Source organism: Danaus plexippus, assembly GCF_018135715.1.
Source record: "Danaus plexippus chromosome 18 unlocalized genomic scaffold, MEX_DaPlex mxdp_20, whole genome shotgun sequence".
NCBI lineage: Eukaryota > Metazoa > Arthropoda > Insecta > Lepidoptera > Nymphalidae > Danaus > Danaus plexippus.
This window is the reverse complement of record NW_026869853.1, coordinates 2,525,975-2,537,312: the sequence shown is the minus strand read 5'-3', so window position 1 is coordinate 2,537,312 and position 11,338 is coordinate 2,525,975. Positions and strand designations below refer to the sequence as shown.

General features: G+C 34.3%; 3 protein-coding genes across 4 annotated transcripts; 1 reads left to right on the top strand and 2 right to left on the bottom strand.

The window, feature by feature from the left end:
• Positions 1-103: 103 nt before the first annotated feature.
• On the bottom strand, positions 104-5,533 carry LOC116773048 (U3 small nucleolar RNA-associated protein 25 homolog). Its single transcript, XM_032665420.2, has 8 exons — positions 4,942-5,533; positions 3,740-4,345; positions 3,429-3,671; positions 2,523-2,797; positions 1,416-1,571; positions 814-1,009; positions 436-612; positions 104-286 (listed from the first exon to the last, which is right to left on the bottom strand). Exons 1-8 carry the CDS (start codon positions 5,377-5,379, stop codon positions 122-124), a joined length of 2,256 nt encoding a protein of 751 aa, XP_032521311.2. The 5' UTR covers positions 5,380-5,533; the 3' UTR covers positions 104-121.
• Positions 5,534-6,620: 1,087 nt separating this feature from the next.
• Positions 6,621-9,360, top strand: LOC116772919 (protein farnesyltransferase subunit beta). Of its 2 annotated transcripts, XM_061528380.1 has the most exons (5): positions 6,621-6,725; positions 6,923-7,120; positions 7,191-8,004; positions 8,105-8,213; positions 8,307-9,360. In XM_061528380.1, exons 2-5 carry the CDS (start codon positions 7,034-7,036, stop codon positions 8,512-8,514), a joined length of 1,218 nt encoding a protein of 405 aa, XP_061384364.1. In that variant the 5' UTR covers positions 6,621-6,725; positions 6,923-7,033; the 3' UTR covers positions 8,515-9,360. The 2 variants fall into 2 exon arrangements, with proteins under 2 accessions (XP_061384364.1, XP_032521120.1); XM_032665229.2 differs by lacking the exon at positions 6,621-6,725 and having other exon boundaries at positions 6,741-7,120.
• Positions 9,164-11,142, bottom strand: LOC116772918 (cysteine protease ATG4D). Its single transcript, XM_032665228.2, has one exon. The coding sequence runs from the start codon at positions 10,954-10,956 to the stop codon at positions 9,535-9,537; it is 1,422 nt and encodes a 473-aa protein (XP_032521119.2). The 5' UTR covers positions 10,957-11,142; the 3' UTR covers positions 9,164-9,534.
• Positions 11,143-11,338: the final 196 nt, after the last annotated feature.

Genomic DNA, 11,338 nt, shown 5'->3' with positions numbered 1-11,338 from the left:
CAGACACAGGACTATCTAGAAGGAAATTGATAGTATATCTGTTGAATTATTTAAAACTTCATAAACACAATAAATGTATATATATATAATTAAAACACTTAAATCATATTGTGTTATATATTTAATCGCCAGTAACATACATATGCACAGATTTATCTGAAGCGGCCATCTTGGCTATCCGTCGCGTACCCAATATCGACGCGGCACGCGGCAAATCGTACTTACAATATAAAACTGTCACTGTCATGTTACAATCACTGCCGCCATATTTATTCTGATTACTCTCCTGTCAAAATATAAATATAGATAATTATCAATTAATCTTAACATATTCAGACGAATTAAAATATGTTTTTTTTTAACATTTTTAACATTAAATAGAGAGATTTTTATTATTGATAGTAACCGTAAGGATACAATATGTTACATTCTTACCTGCATAAGATTACACATTTCTGAATAGAAATGCGGATAAGTCGGTGGTTGATAGAAAATTATATGTCTTATTCCTTTAATACGTAGTCTCCTAAAGAAGTGTATTCTCTCTGAATATAATAAAAAATGTGCTTCTGTATGGAAAAACATATCTCTAGCGCGTGCTATTTTCCCATCCTGTAAATTTATTAAACCAATAAGTTACAGAGGCAGTTAAGATAAAATAAAGCATATTTTTTTTTATAACAATAACTGAGAAAAATCACAAATCATCAGCAAAAACAAAAATTTTCTTGTATAAAGGCGTACTAATTACAGGCGTAACATTATTTATGTTAATCGATTTGAGAACAATAAAAAAAATGTTGCCAGACTTACCTTCGAATATTCACATATCTGTACAAAACCGATGTCTTCCTTCTTAAAGTAATTTCTTATTCTAACAAAATCAAAATAACTTGGTACGTATATGAGAGTGTGACTCATCAGAGGGTCACGTTGTTTCGGCAGGATTTCTTTGACGAAGTATTCAAACCTAGACTCGACTGACGCTAAGGGGCTTGCGGCATTGAACCTGAAAAATAACAACGATGTACAACCTCAACCCAATGACGCTGGCAGAATATACTGTGCACGTCTTTGCACGGATGAAGGCCATAATATAAACAAACAACCCCAACTCATTTGAAATACGATAAATTGTTAAATGGCTACATTGTTTTATATAGCAACACTACTGCCCGTATTGAGTAGGCTGCGGCAATTTTACCTCATTAATATTTTATTTATTAAGTTCTATTTTTAAAAGATAGTTTTTATGACTATTTCTGAGAGAATTTAATTTTTTTGTTGTTGTTTTTTCTTTTTATAATTAGAAAAATTCATATATTTTTTATTTTATTTTTGTTACAATGCTTTTGCATTTTGAAAACAAAAAAAACTGAAACGAAGAAGATCATAATATTCAATCACTTTTATACCTGTGAAATAATTGCGGCACCTGGACCAAGACCTGTTGTATACTGCCAACTTCTGGGGGATTCACCACCAGCACCTTCCCAGCGTAGTTCTGGCATTTTTTGTTCACAACAGATTTTATCTCCGGCAATGACACCGATGAAAATATCAAGTTCTGTCTGAAAAATAACCGTGACTTATATACAACAAACACCATGTCAGCGAGGTTTAAAGCACACTATAAACCAGAATACATTAGTTAGGAAACACGATTCCTTAAATAACTCATACGATTTGAAAACGAGAACCTATACACGTTTGCGCCGCAATAACTAGGGAAAATACAACAAAATATGTACCACAGGTTTGTAGGTCCCATTAGGATCTAGAAAAAAGTCCGCGAGAGTGTGTATCCGAGCATCATAGTTTAGTCACAATATCCGTTTTTGTGCTAAAAAAATTTACCAAATCTTCTGAAGTGGGAAACAACGTAAACGTGTATCGTAATGTCATTCCTCGTCCAGATTAAGCATTATCTTATCGAGGGCGTTTATTTAGAAGTAAAATACTTTTCGTTTCGTTCGAATCGGACACTTCGTTTAGAAGTTATCACGAGTACAAGACGCATAGAATGGTACCTAATAATCAATTATTTGCCAAAGAGTTTTACCGACGTAATATACCTTATATTAAGCTCTAGTGTGTTATTATGAACAAAATTGACATTGAAATCATCAAATAACTTAATTTTAATTAATATCTTGGAATAGTATCTCTAATAATATTATAAATGTGAAAGTAACTCTGTCTGTCTGTGACGTTTTAACGCCTAAACCGCTGAACCGATTTTGATGAATTTTGGTTTAGCGAAATATCTTATATGTAACCTTGGAGGAAGACATATGCTACCGTTATAACGACCCTGATCCCAAAACTACAAGACTGGAACCGTGAAGAGCAGTTCAGGTTCAGTGGCCGTAGTGGCAGAGAACAACTGAGATGTCTACGCGGACGGCGTCGCGGGCAAAAGCTAGTATATATGAGTATTTATATACACATGTGTGAGTGTTTGTACCATTTAAGCAAGAAAATACAATACAAGACTCCAATTAGTATTACAGAACACTAACCTGTAATATTTAGACCAGCCGTTGACTGCCCAAAGACGGACTCTTGAAAAATCTGTGTCATGAGTTTTCCTCGGCTGCAGGTGCAGGTGGTCCAGGACGTGTAACAGGTGATCCCAGTTCTGCATCAGGAAAACGTCAGCTTGGTCCATCACGAGTATTTCTATCGAAGCCAGGAAGTCATAGTCTCTGTCCTCCTCGCCCTCCGCCCCAACTATCATGCGGAGCCCGAGCGGTGACGCTATCAGAATGTCCGATGAATAGAAGTCTGTGTATAACTGGAAAAGCGTTATTTATGTTTATGTTCGCAGATCATGCAGATTTAAAGTGATTGCTATTGATGTCCAGCCATTAAACGAAATCACAGGTTTCCATAGTAAATGGCCAATAAGTAAAACATTAATATAGTGAATAAACAAGCTTCATAAGTTAGCCAGTGTTTGTATGAAAAACTATGTTTTTTAATTTTACGAGATAAAATCGTGGTGGGGAGGTTTGAATCAGATTTTTTTTAATTTGACAACCACACATACGTGTAAATTATTTTTTGTTGCAAATCCAGTGAAATAAAAATGCCGGCCTTGTTATCCAAATTTTTTTTAACATACTGATAATTACAAATGGGTTATAATATTATTTTTAATTAAATATTACATCACAGCGCTTAGTCGCTAGTTGCGACCTTGTTCATTAACAAAACCCCTTTTTACATAGTTCAGTATAATATTCAGACATGGCGTTGGCGACATCTATAAGGAAACGGCAATAACTAAAAGAAAGAGACAGAGATAACTAAAAGAGAGAGACAGAGATGACTAAAAGAGAGAGACAGAGATGACTAAAAGAGAGAGCCAGTTATAACCAAAAGAGAGAGAGACAGATATAACTAAAAGAGAGAGATAAAAATACCTTAAGCGTTTTCTTAGTGACAGTAATTCCTAGTCTAAAAGTGTCATCGCTGTTCCCACTGAACAATAGCTCATAGTCCTCTGGCTTGGGGTTCTTGCTGGGCATAATTATTTCCCCACCGGTGAAGTCTTCTTCGAACCTATTCTTGTTCACTACTTGGCCGGCCTCTTTGGGCACCAAGATGTCAATAACGGTGTTAACTATCTTATACGCTGATGATTTGAATGGTGCAATGATTAATACCTAGAAATCAATGCAGTTAGTATATATTTCTTAATGACATAGTGTAAATAAATAATAAGATGTTTCACCTTGGGCCGCACCAACCCCTGATCTCTAAAATCATCTGTCACTTCAGATTTCTTGGATATCTTTGCATTGTGATGCAGAATCTTCGTTCTTGTTTTGAGCATGTGATTCACTACATGTAAGCAGTATGCGAATCTTATTTCATCGGCATTCGTGAACGATCTCTCAGGGTAATACAGATCTTGGTAATTGTTCATGATACCAAACAGTTCTTTTTGCAACGGAGTGAAGACATTCGTCAGTTCTAGATCACGTTTGATTAAGTTCTTTTTGTTCGCCGACACAATATTTCCATGTATCTGTGACTTTATGTGCATTTGTTTGAAGTCAACGTTACTTGGTATGTGTGGTACGGTCGCGATTGGTGCAAATGTTTTTTCCTCCAATATGGAAAATTTTGGTTTCTGCTTCTTTAAAGTCTCTACAGGCTGGGGTATGCTGATAGATAAGTTCCCTAGAACCGGCCACGATTTTGTTATTTGTTTCTCATTCACTGGGTTATTTGACAGTGACACTAGCATTCCGTCGTCTAAATCATATTGTATGTGTTTTATGAACGGATCGTCTGATGTTTCCAATTCGTTATCCATTTCCACCTCATCAACTACCTGAAAATCATACACAAGGCTCTAAGAAGTTTACGACATTTGGGACATTTATATAAAACGAAGAATTCCGGATATCGCTATACATTTTTAATTATTTTACAACTGCATAATCCAGACCTTTCAGTTCCTTAGCAGCAAACGTAACCATGGGCAGACAAGATGAAAATTTCATCCGAAAATCATCATTTTATTTATATGAATACTCTAAGATGTATTTATCACATTTGGGACTTGTTACTAATCAATGGACACTAATAAATCAATAATATTTTTTTTATCATTTCATATGTTACATATGCGCAACATATTAAAAAATTAGATGAACATCGCCGGGGCAATATTGTTGTATGTACAAAATATCATATTATGAGTGACATTGCTGACTCCGTGGAACGAACACCAAGCCGTGTGAACCAGAAGATTCCTGGTACCACACAAGCTATGGAATGACATTGCTATCCTAACATCGGGGCAATCATGTAGTCTTAGGTATAGGTTATAAGTTTTATTATGTAATTTTTAAGCAAGTTTCCTAGTTTTCCTGGCACCTCTGGTTGCCACCCTCTGTAATTCATATTAAAATAACTACATATTACCATTTCATTGTTGTCACTACTGCCTCCATCACTGCCAGATTCATTATCACTGCCGTAGTCTGACTTATCTGAATGTTTGTTTTCAGCATTGGTCACTTCTTCATCTGAATTTCCATTAATTGGCTCTTCGCTACTTGACACATCGTCTTCACTTTCGATGGTAGATTTCTTTTTACCATTGAAACATGATATTAACTGCCCGTAAACATCCTCTTCCTCACTCTCACTCTCAGAGTAAGTAGTTTGTTGCTGTTTAAACCTTGCCTCCATTTGTTTCTTTTTCGCAAATTCTTCTTCAACCTTTTGTTTATCTTTATACCGATTAAAAATTGCTTTCTTATTGATGACCTCATGTTCTTTATTCTTCTTCTTATTTTTGTTTACCGCTTTAAAAGACCCTTTTCGCCTTTTCCCTAAAAATTTTTTACCCTTACCCATTTCTCATAGAGAACTAGCCTGCGGGTTTATTGAAATTTATAAAATTGACTATAATATTATATCATTTATTGTAATGTAATGAAAAAATATTTAAATATGGATACATAATAAACTTAAAACATTTACTTCACATGTGCTTTTGACAGTGAACATCAAATTGACATTGACCAGATGACATTGACATGATACAATAGTGATAGGTAATATTAAAAAAAAAATTCAAGTATATGCTTTTAATAAATTTTACGATTTTGGAACTATTCGATGTGTTTATTCCCCCCTCCTTCATAAATATTGTTTATTCTACTGCCTATAGGATTATAGAAATAATATTTCAAGTACAGTCCACTCGATGCCGGATTATCTATATGTAGCAAGAACAACAATTATTGCGGACAACGCTTCTAAAGGTTTACTTGATACTTTAGGGTTGTAATAGACCAGGGTCGATAAACTCATTGGAAAAGGAGGAGAATATTATAAAAATGAAAGTAAAAGCAAAAGTAATTTTACGGGAGTTTTGAGGTTGGGAAGTGGACGAGTTTTTGAGCGTAAAAAACGGTTTATCTAAGGGTTTATTCTGGCAAACTAAATAATTTTTTTTCAACTCGTCTGCCAGATCACGGTTTCTTCAAAGTAACCGAAACTTTGTGAGTGTAGGTTTTAAATTAAAAAAAATTGCTTAGTATATCAGAAAATCTTAGGTTTATTTAAATGAATACTCCGAAAATCATAGATATCGTTATGTGAATTAGTACGGACATTTAGTTTTGCCGGTAATTGAGGTAAACTGTTTTTATCCTTAAAAACTCACCCTCATCCCCTTCCCTTTCCAACCTCAGATCGCCCGTAAAATTATTTTTGCTTTCATTTTTATAATTTTTATAATAGGTTTTATAATTTTTCTACTATTATTATTTCTTCTCTTTTATTATTTTTAAAGGCTTCTACCCCAGTCTATAAATGAAAATGTAATTTACTGTAAGTAAATATTTTTTCTTAAACGATTGTGTATATTATATAATATTTCTTTAGCGAAGAAGAATATATTTCTATATATTCTTCTTTTTTTCGTTTAGGGAAAACTGCAGTTGTTCTTATGATCTAAGGCGTGTTTTTAAAAATTTGTGTACTTTTTATATAAGATCATAATTAATTAATTTAATTTAAATGTATTCATTTTGTTAGGTGTATTAAATGGGTTGCCATAAATATATATTTTTACAGTATACACTGTATAATATCAAGTGATTGATGTCTTATTTATTCTGTGGTTCAGTCAAATTTCAAAATAAAACCTTGCAATGCTAGTTCTAGGTTTTACAAAAAATTTGTAAAAAATATATGTATGTAGTTATTTACAAATAACTTATCTTAAAAAAATTGTAATTTTATTTTAACTATTTCTTTGATATGTAATTTCTGTATAATTAGTTATTTTGTGTTAATAAACAAATTATTCCTTCAATATCATCACACAATGCTTGATTAACTCAAATATAATTATTGAAATGTGCACTCATGAGTTAAATGCATTTATTAGTGTAATCCCGATCGAAGTTGGCACTGTCACAACCAACCCTGGACGTTTATATTAGGACACGAAGGTTATATAGCTGTTGCAATTATTTCTCGTGTAATTCTTAATTACGGTATGGAGAACTATATAAGATGTTTCGACGATGTTTCCAAAGCTGCTTACGATGACGAAGATATTGTGACAAACACATCATCGGAACAGGTAAATTTTCAGTTTTCATTATAAATGTATACTAAAAAATATATTTTACAAGATTTAAATATACTTTTAGGTACATGTTGAAAATGTAATCCTGAGGATCTATAAGCAGTTTGAGGAAAAGGCATCTGTTGATCCTGATCTCCCAAAACTTAAGAAAAATTCTCATGCAAATTATCTTAAAAATGTCTTGATGCAATTACCACAGTCCTATTCCTGTTTAGATGCTAGCCGACCATGGCTTATATATTGGATATTGCATGGTCTTTGGTGCTTAAAAGACCTGCCAGACGCATCAACCTTATCAAAAGTAGTAAATTTTTTGGCTAAATGCCAAAACAAGGATGGTGGATATGGAGGTGGGCCAGGTCAATTCTCACACCTCGGGGCTACTTATGCAGCAGTAAATGCTCTTAGTATAATCGGTACAGATGAAGCATATAATTCAATTGACCGGAGTGCCTTGCAAAATTTTATATGGTCGGTCAGAGAGGTTGATGGTTCATTTGCACTTCACAGAGGTGGAGAACAGGATATTAGAGGTGCATACTGCGCCATTAGCGTCGCCAAAGTAACCAATATTTATACTGACATGTTATTTGATAAGACGGCAGAATGGATTGTTAGTTGTCAGAGTTATGAAGGAGGATTCGCCGGGTATCCGGGGATGGAGGCGCATGGGGGATATGCATACTGTGGTATTGCTTCATTGGCTTTATTAAATCGAACTCAGCTCTGTGATGTAGATGCACTTCTGAGGTGGTGTGCAAACAAACAGACGAGCTTGGAGGGTGGTTTCCAGGGTAGGACCAATAAACTTGTTGATGCCTGCTACTCCTTCTGGCAAGGTGCTATTTTTCCTATCATAAGTGCAATACTATCCCAAGGTAAGTTGTACATAGATTTCATATCTTAAATTTCACTTAATACCTACCATTACATTATTTTTATAATTACTCACATATTATTTCGAATATGTTATTATAGATAACAAGGAAATGATAGAAACAGTACTATTCAATCAGGGTGCCTTACAAGAATATATCTTAGTTTGCTGTCAAGCTTCCGAGGGAGGACTTATAGACAAGCCAGGAAAGTAAGTAGTTCAATAAAATTCATATTATACAAACATGAATAGTGTTTCACACAAAAATAGTCATATGTCATGTATAAAATATCATTTTTACAGGTCTCGTGATATATATCATACTTGCTATACCCTTAGTGGTTTGTCAATCGCCCAGCATGGAACCGGTGCTACCAATCCTTACACCGTGGGATCGCCTCACAATGAACTGAACAGGACCCATCCGCTGCATAACATCGGTCCACATCTTGCATATAACGCTCTGCACTACTTTATTCGACACCCTCCGCCAGTGAAAGATAAGAATTAGACAAAATTTTATAACGCAAACGCTTTTTTTATTATTTTCTGTGTCAATAAAACGAAATCAAATGCCAATCAACCTGGTTTATTGGATATTCAACATTATAGATGTATCTTATAAAACGAAATGATATATCCGCTTAGTGCATAAATAATATATAATAACTTATAATTTTAATTTTCTATCCACATATCAGTCCATAAAATTATTTTATAACAGAATGTATTCTGTGTTATTTATCTGACTAGATACATAATAATATATATTACTGGCGATCGTCTGAGAACAAAGGTTTGTTAATCATGTTAGAGCTGTATAGAAATGGGTTGACAATATATTTATAATTAAATGAAACTATTTCTAATATACTAGTAAGTACAAAATGCAAATTTTTACAAGTCTTTCTATACAAAAAAATAATAAAATAAATAACAGGTTTTTCTGTGAATGCGTTGTAACTTATAATATGTATGGAGAGTTTTTTCAACTTCTAAGGAATGCAAATCAAATTATCCTGAGTGTTTTTGATTTGACATAACCGAAAATAATATACAATAAATTAAACATTGTACCCTGACCAAGCAGATGTGTCGACGGCAACTGGTTAAATGTTTGTCATTGACGTTGTCGCTTAGTCCTTTTTACGGATGCTATTCCAGTTAGTTATTTAACATGTTGCTGTCAACTACAGTCTTCCACTAATATAAACCTCTGTTTGCCTTAAATATTGTAAACCTCTGTACGTTTTGGTATGATTTATCACAATTAATTTAATTCATCCCATTATATCTCCACTTATATGCCTATTAAACTTTGTGACAATCAATAAAACGGTCATTAGTGATGTAACAACTATGTTATTTGATTTTTATTACCTTGATCTGAATTGAATTTTTTATGCTATAGTCTAAATAAAAATATACAAAGTATTATTTAAAAGAAGCTATGAAGTTGTGAATGTTAGGTGGTATTCCGGTTCATACAAGCTTTGTTAGCGTATACAATTAAGCAGATTATTTAAATATATTAAAGTAAAACAAATTCTTCTGATTCCATGTCAGTGTCACTGTCTTGTAAATTTGGAGCCGCCCAATTGTGTTCCGATTCATATATCGAGTAACGAATGTTAGGTGGGTTCATAACTGTGCTGCGAGATCCACTATGAAGCGTGAACATTGGGTACTCATTACTGGAAGAAACGCCTTGTGGAGTTAGGAACGTATTTATAACATTCACAAAGGATTCAAAGTCGTGATGCGTTTGAAGATAGAAACCTATGCAGCAAGATGGATCCATTTTACTGATAGGCATCTTCCTTGGAGAACGACAATGAAATGTTTGTAAAGAAAAATTCGGCTGCCACACATCGACCATTTCCTGGCAGTAATGAGGATCCAAATGTATAAGTCTGTCGTCTTGATATCCCACAAAATAAAGGGAATGTTTGGGACGGCCACCAATAATTCCGATGCAGAAATCTAGCGTCAACAGCGATGTTAAGCAGGGACCATAAATAGGGTTCAACCTTTCAGTACCCAATTTTACAGGTACCAGAAGTATGAGTGATTTCCAACAACCATTAGGCAATCTACAGTGTGTGTACACATCCTGAATATAAATGGTTGAATCTTGAGCAACATAAACTTCTAATTTATCAAATTCATAGTTTTCTTTCGAAGCCTCAACCATGACTGATTTGAGACAGTGAGCTACCGACGCAGGACCATACCAGTCACCTGGCTTTTTTCCCAATGCTTCACCTAAAGTTACCATCTGATGAATTGAAAGAGGGCTATTAACAGATGATTTATCACCAAACCATTTAATAATCATGCGATGGAGGCAGTCTTCTTGGAATTCTCTACCATTTTGTATTGGTTTTTCCGACCACCTCCACGAGCGACCAAGGAAATGGCATACAAGAGCTTGAGCTAACATCATTTGTCCACTACGAAGCATGCAACCCCAACCACAATCTGTTGTGAAAGAGGATCCTGACATAGTGGGAAACTCTCTTCGATATGTCATCCAAATTTTACTAATAAAGTCCGACTTAAACCCTTCAATACCTTCGCCATATATTTGTTCCATCTGTTCATGAGCTGTGGCTTCTGTGCCAATTTCGGTTGAAGATTCCAAAGACCCCGTAGGACTCAATTTGCGATGGTAACACCGACCTAGTAACCAGACAGGAGACTCTTTGGAAAAATTTGTTTTAATCTTAACGGTCCATCCGAATTTAACATTGTTCCACATTGATAGTAAACGTGATTCTACTTTTCCCTTGAGATCAAGGAGATCCTCTGAACTGTCACGCGTATTATCTTTCGATGTGGCAGGTTTAGAAACGTTTTCGACCTTCATAGTCTCCGTACCTTGACTAACACTGCCTGTGGAAGTTTTAAGCAAGGAAGTTGCCGTAATAGCGCTGCTTGTTCCGTTAAACATTTTTGGTCACAACATAATATTAGTACTTTAAATATAAATCATTAGCACTTATAATGTCACAAAATATATTTTCAACTAATAATATAACATGCGAAAACATGTTGTTGTTAATTTGTATACACCATATAATTCAATATTTCGGTGTTTGCAGTATAATTAAGACGATTAAGTAGTAATGTCAATTGTCAACAGTCAAACTCTTGCACAATGACAGGCGGCAGCTAAGTTGTCACAGCTCTAGATTTAGAGAGTCGTTTCAAGAGTTGCAACATTAATAACGCTAATATAGATTGCGTTTTGAAAAAAATAAACATATATATATATGCATTGAAGTTGGCGCTTAAATTGTTACATACTACAAGTAACATGTGTATCTAAAATC

Bases quoted from the DNA above. Each gene is read 5' to 3' on its own strand.
- LOC116773048 (XM_032665420.2), bottom strand. From the start codon at position 5,379: ATGGGTAAGGGTAAAAAATTTTTAGGGAAAAGGCGAAAAGGGTCTTTT. The intron at 4,346-4,941 runs GTAATATGTAGT...TATGATTTTCAG, and splicing joins GTAGTGACAACAATGAAATG to GTAGTTGATGAGGTGGAAAT. The intron at 287-435 runs GTAAGAATGTAA...ATATTTTGACAG, and splicing joins AAATGTGTAATCTTATGCAG to GAGAGTAATCAGAATAAATA.
- LOC116772919 (XM_061528380.1), top strand. From the start codon at position 7,034: ATGGAGAACTATATAAGATGTTTCGACGATGTTTCCAAAGCTGCTTAC. The intron at 8,005-8,104 runs GTAAGTTGTACA...ATGTTATTATAG, and splicing joins AAGTGCAATACTATCCCAAG to ATAACAAGGAAATGATAGAA. The intron at 8,214-8,306 runs GTAAGTAGTTCA...TCATTTTTACAG, and splicing joins CTTATAGACAAGCCAGGAAA to GTCTCGTGATATATATCATA.
- LOC116772918 (XM_032665228.2), bottom strand. From the start codon at position 10,956: ATGTTTAACGGAACAAGCAGCGCTATTACGGCAACTTCCTTGCTTAAA.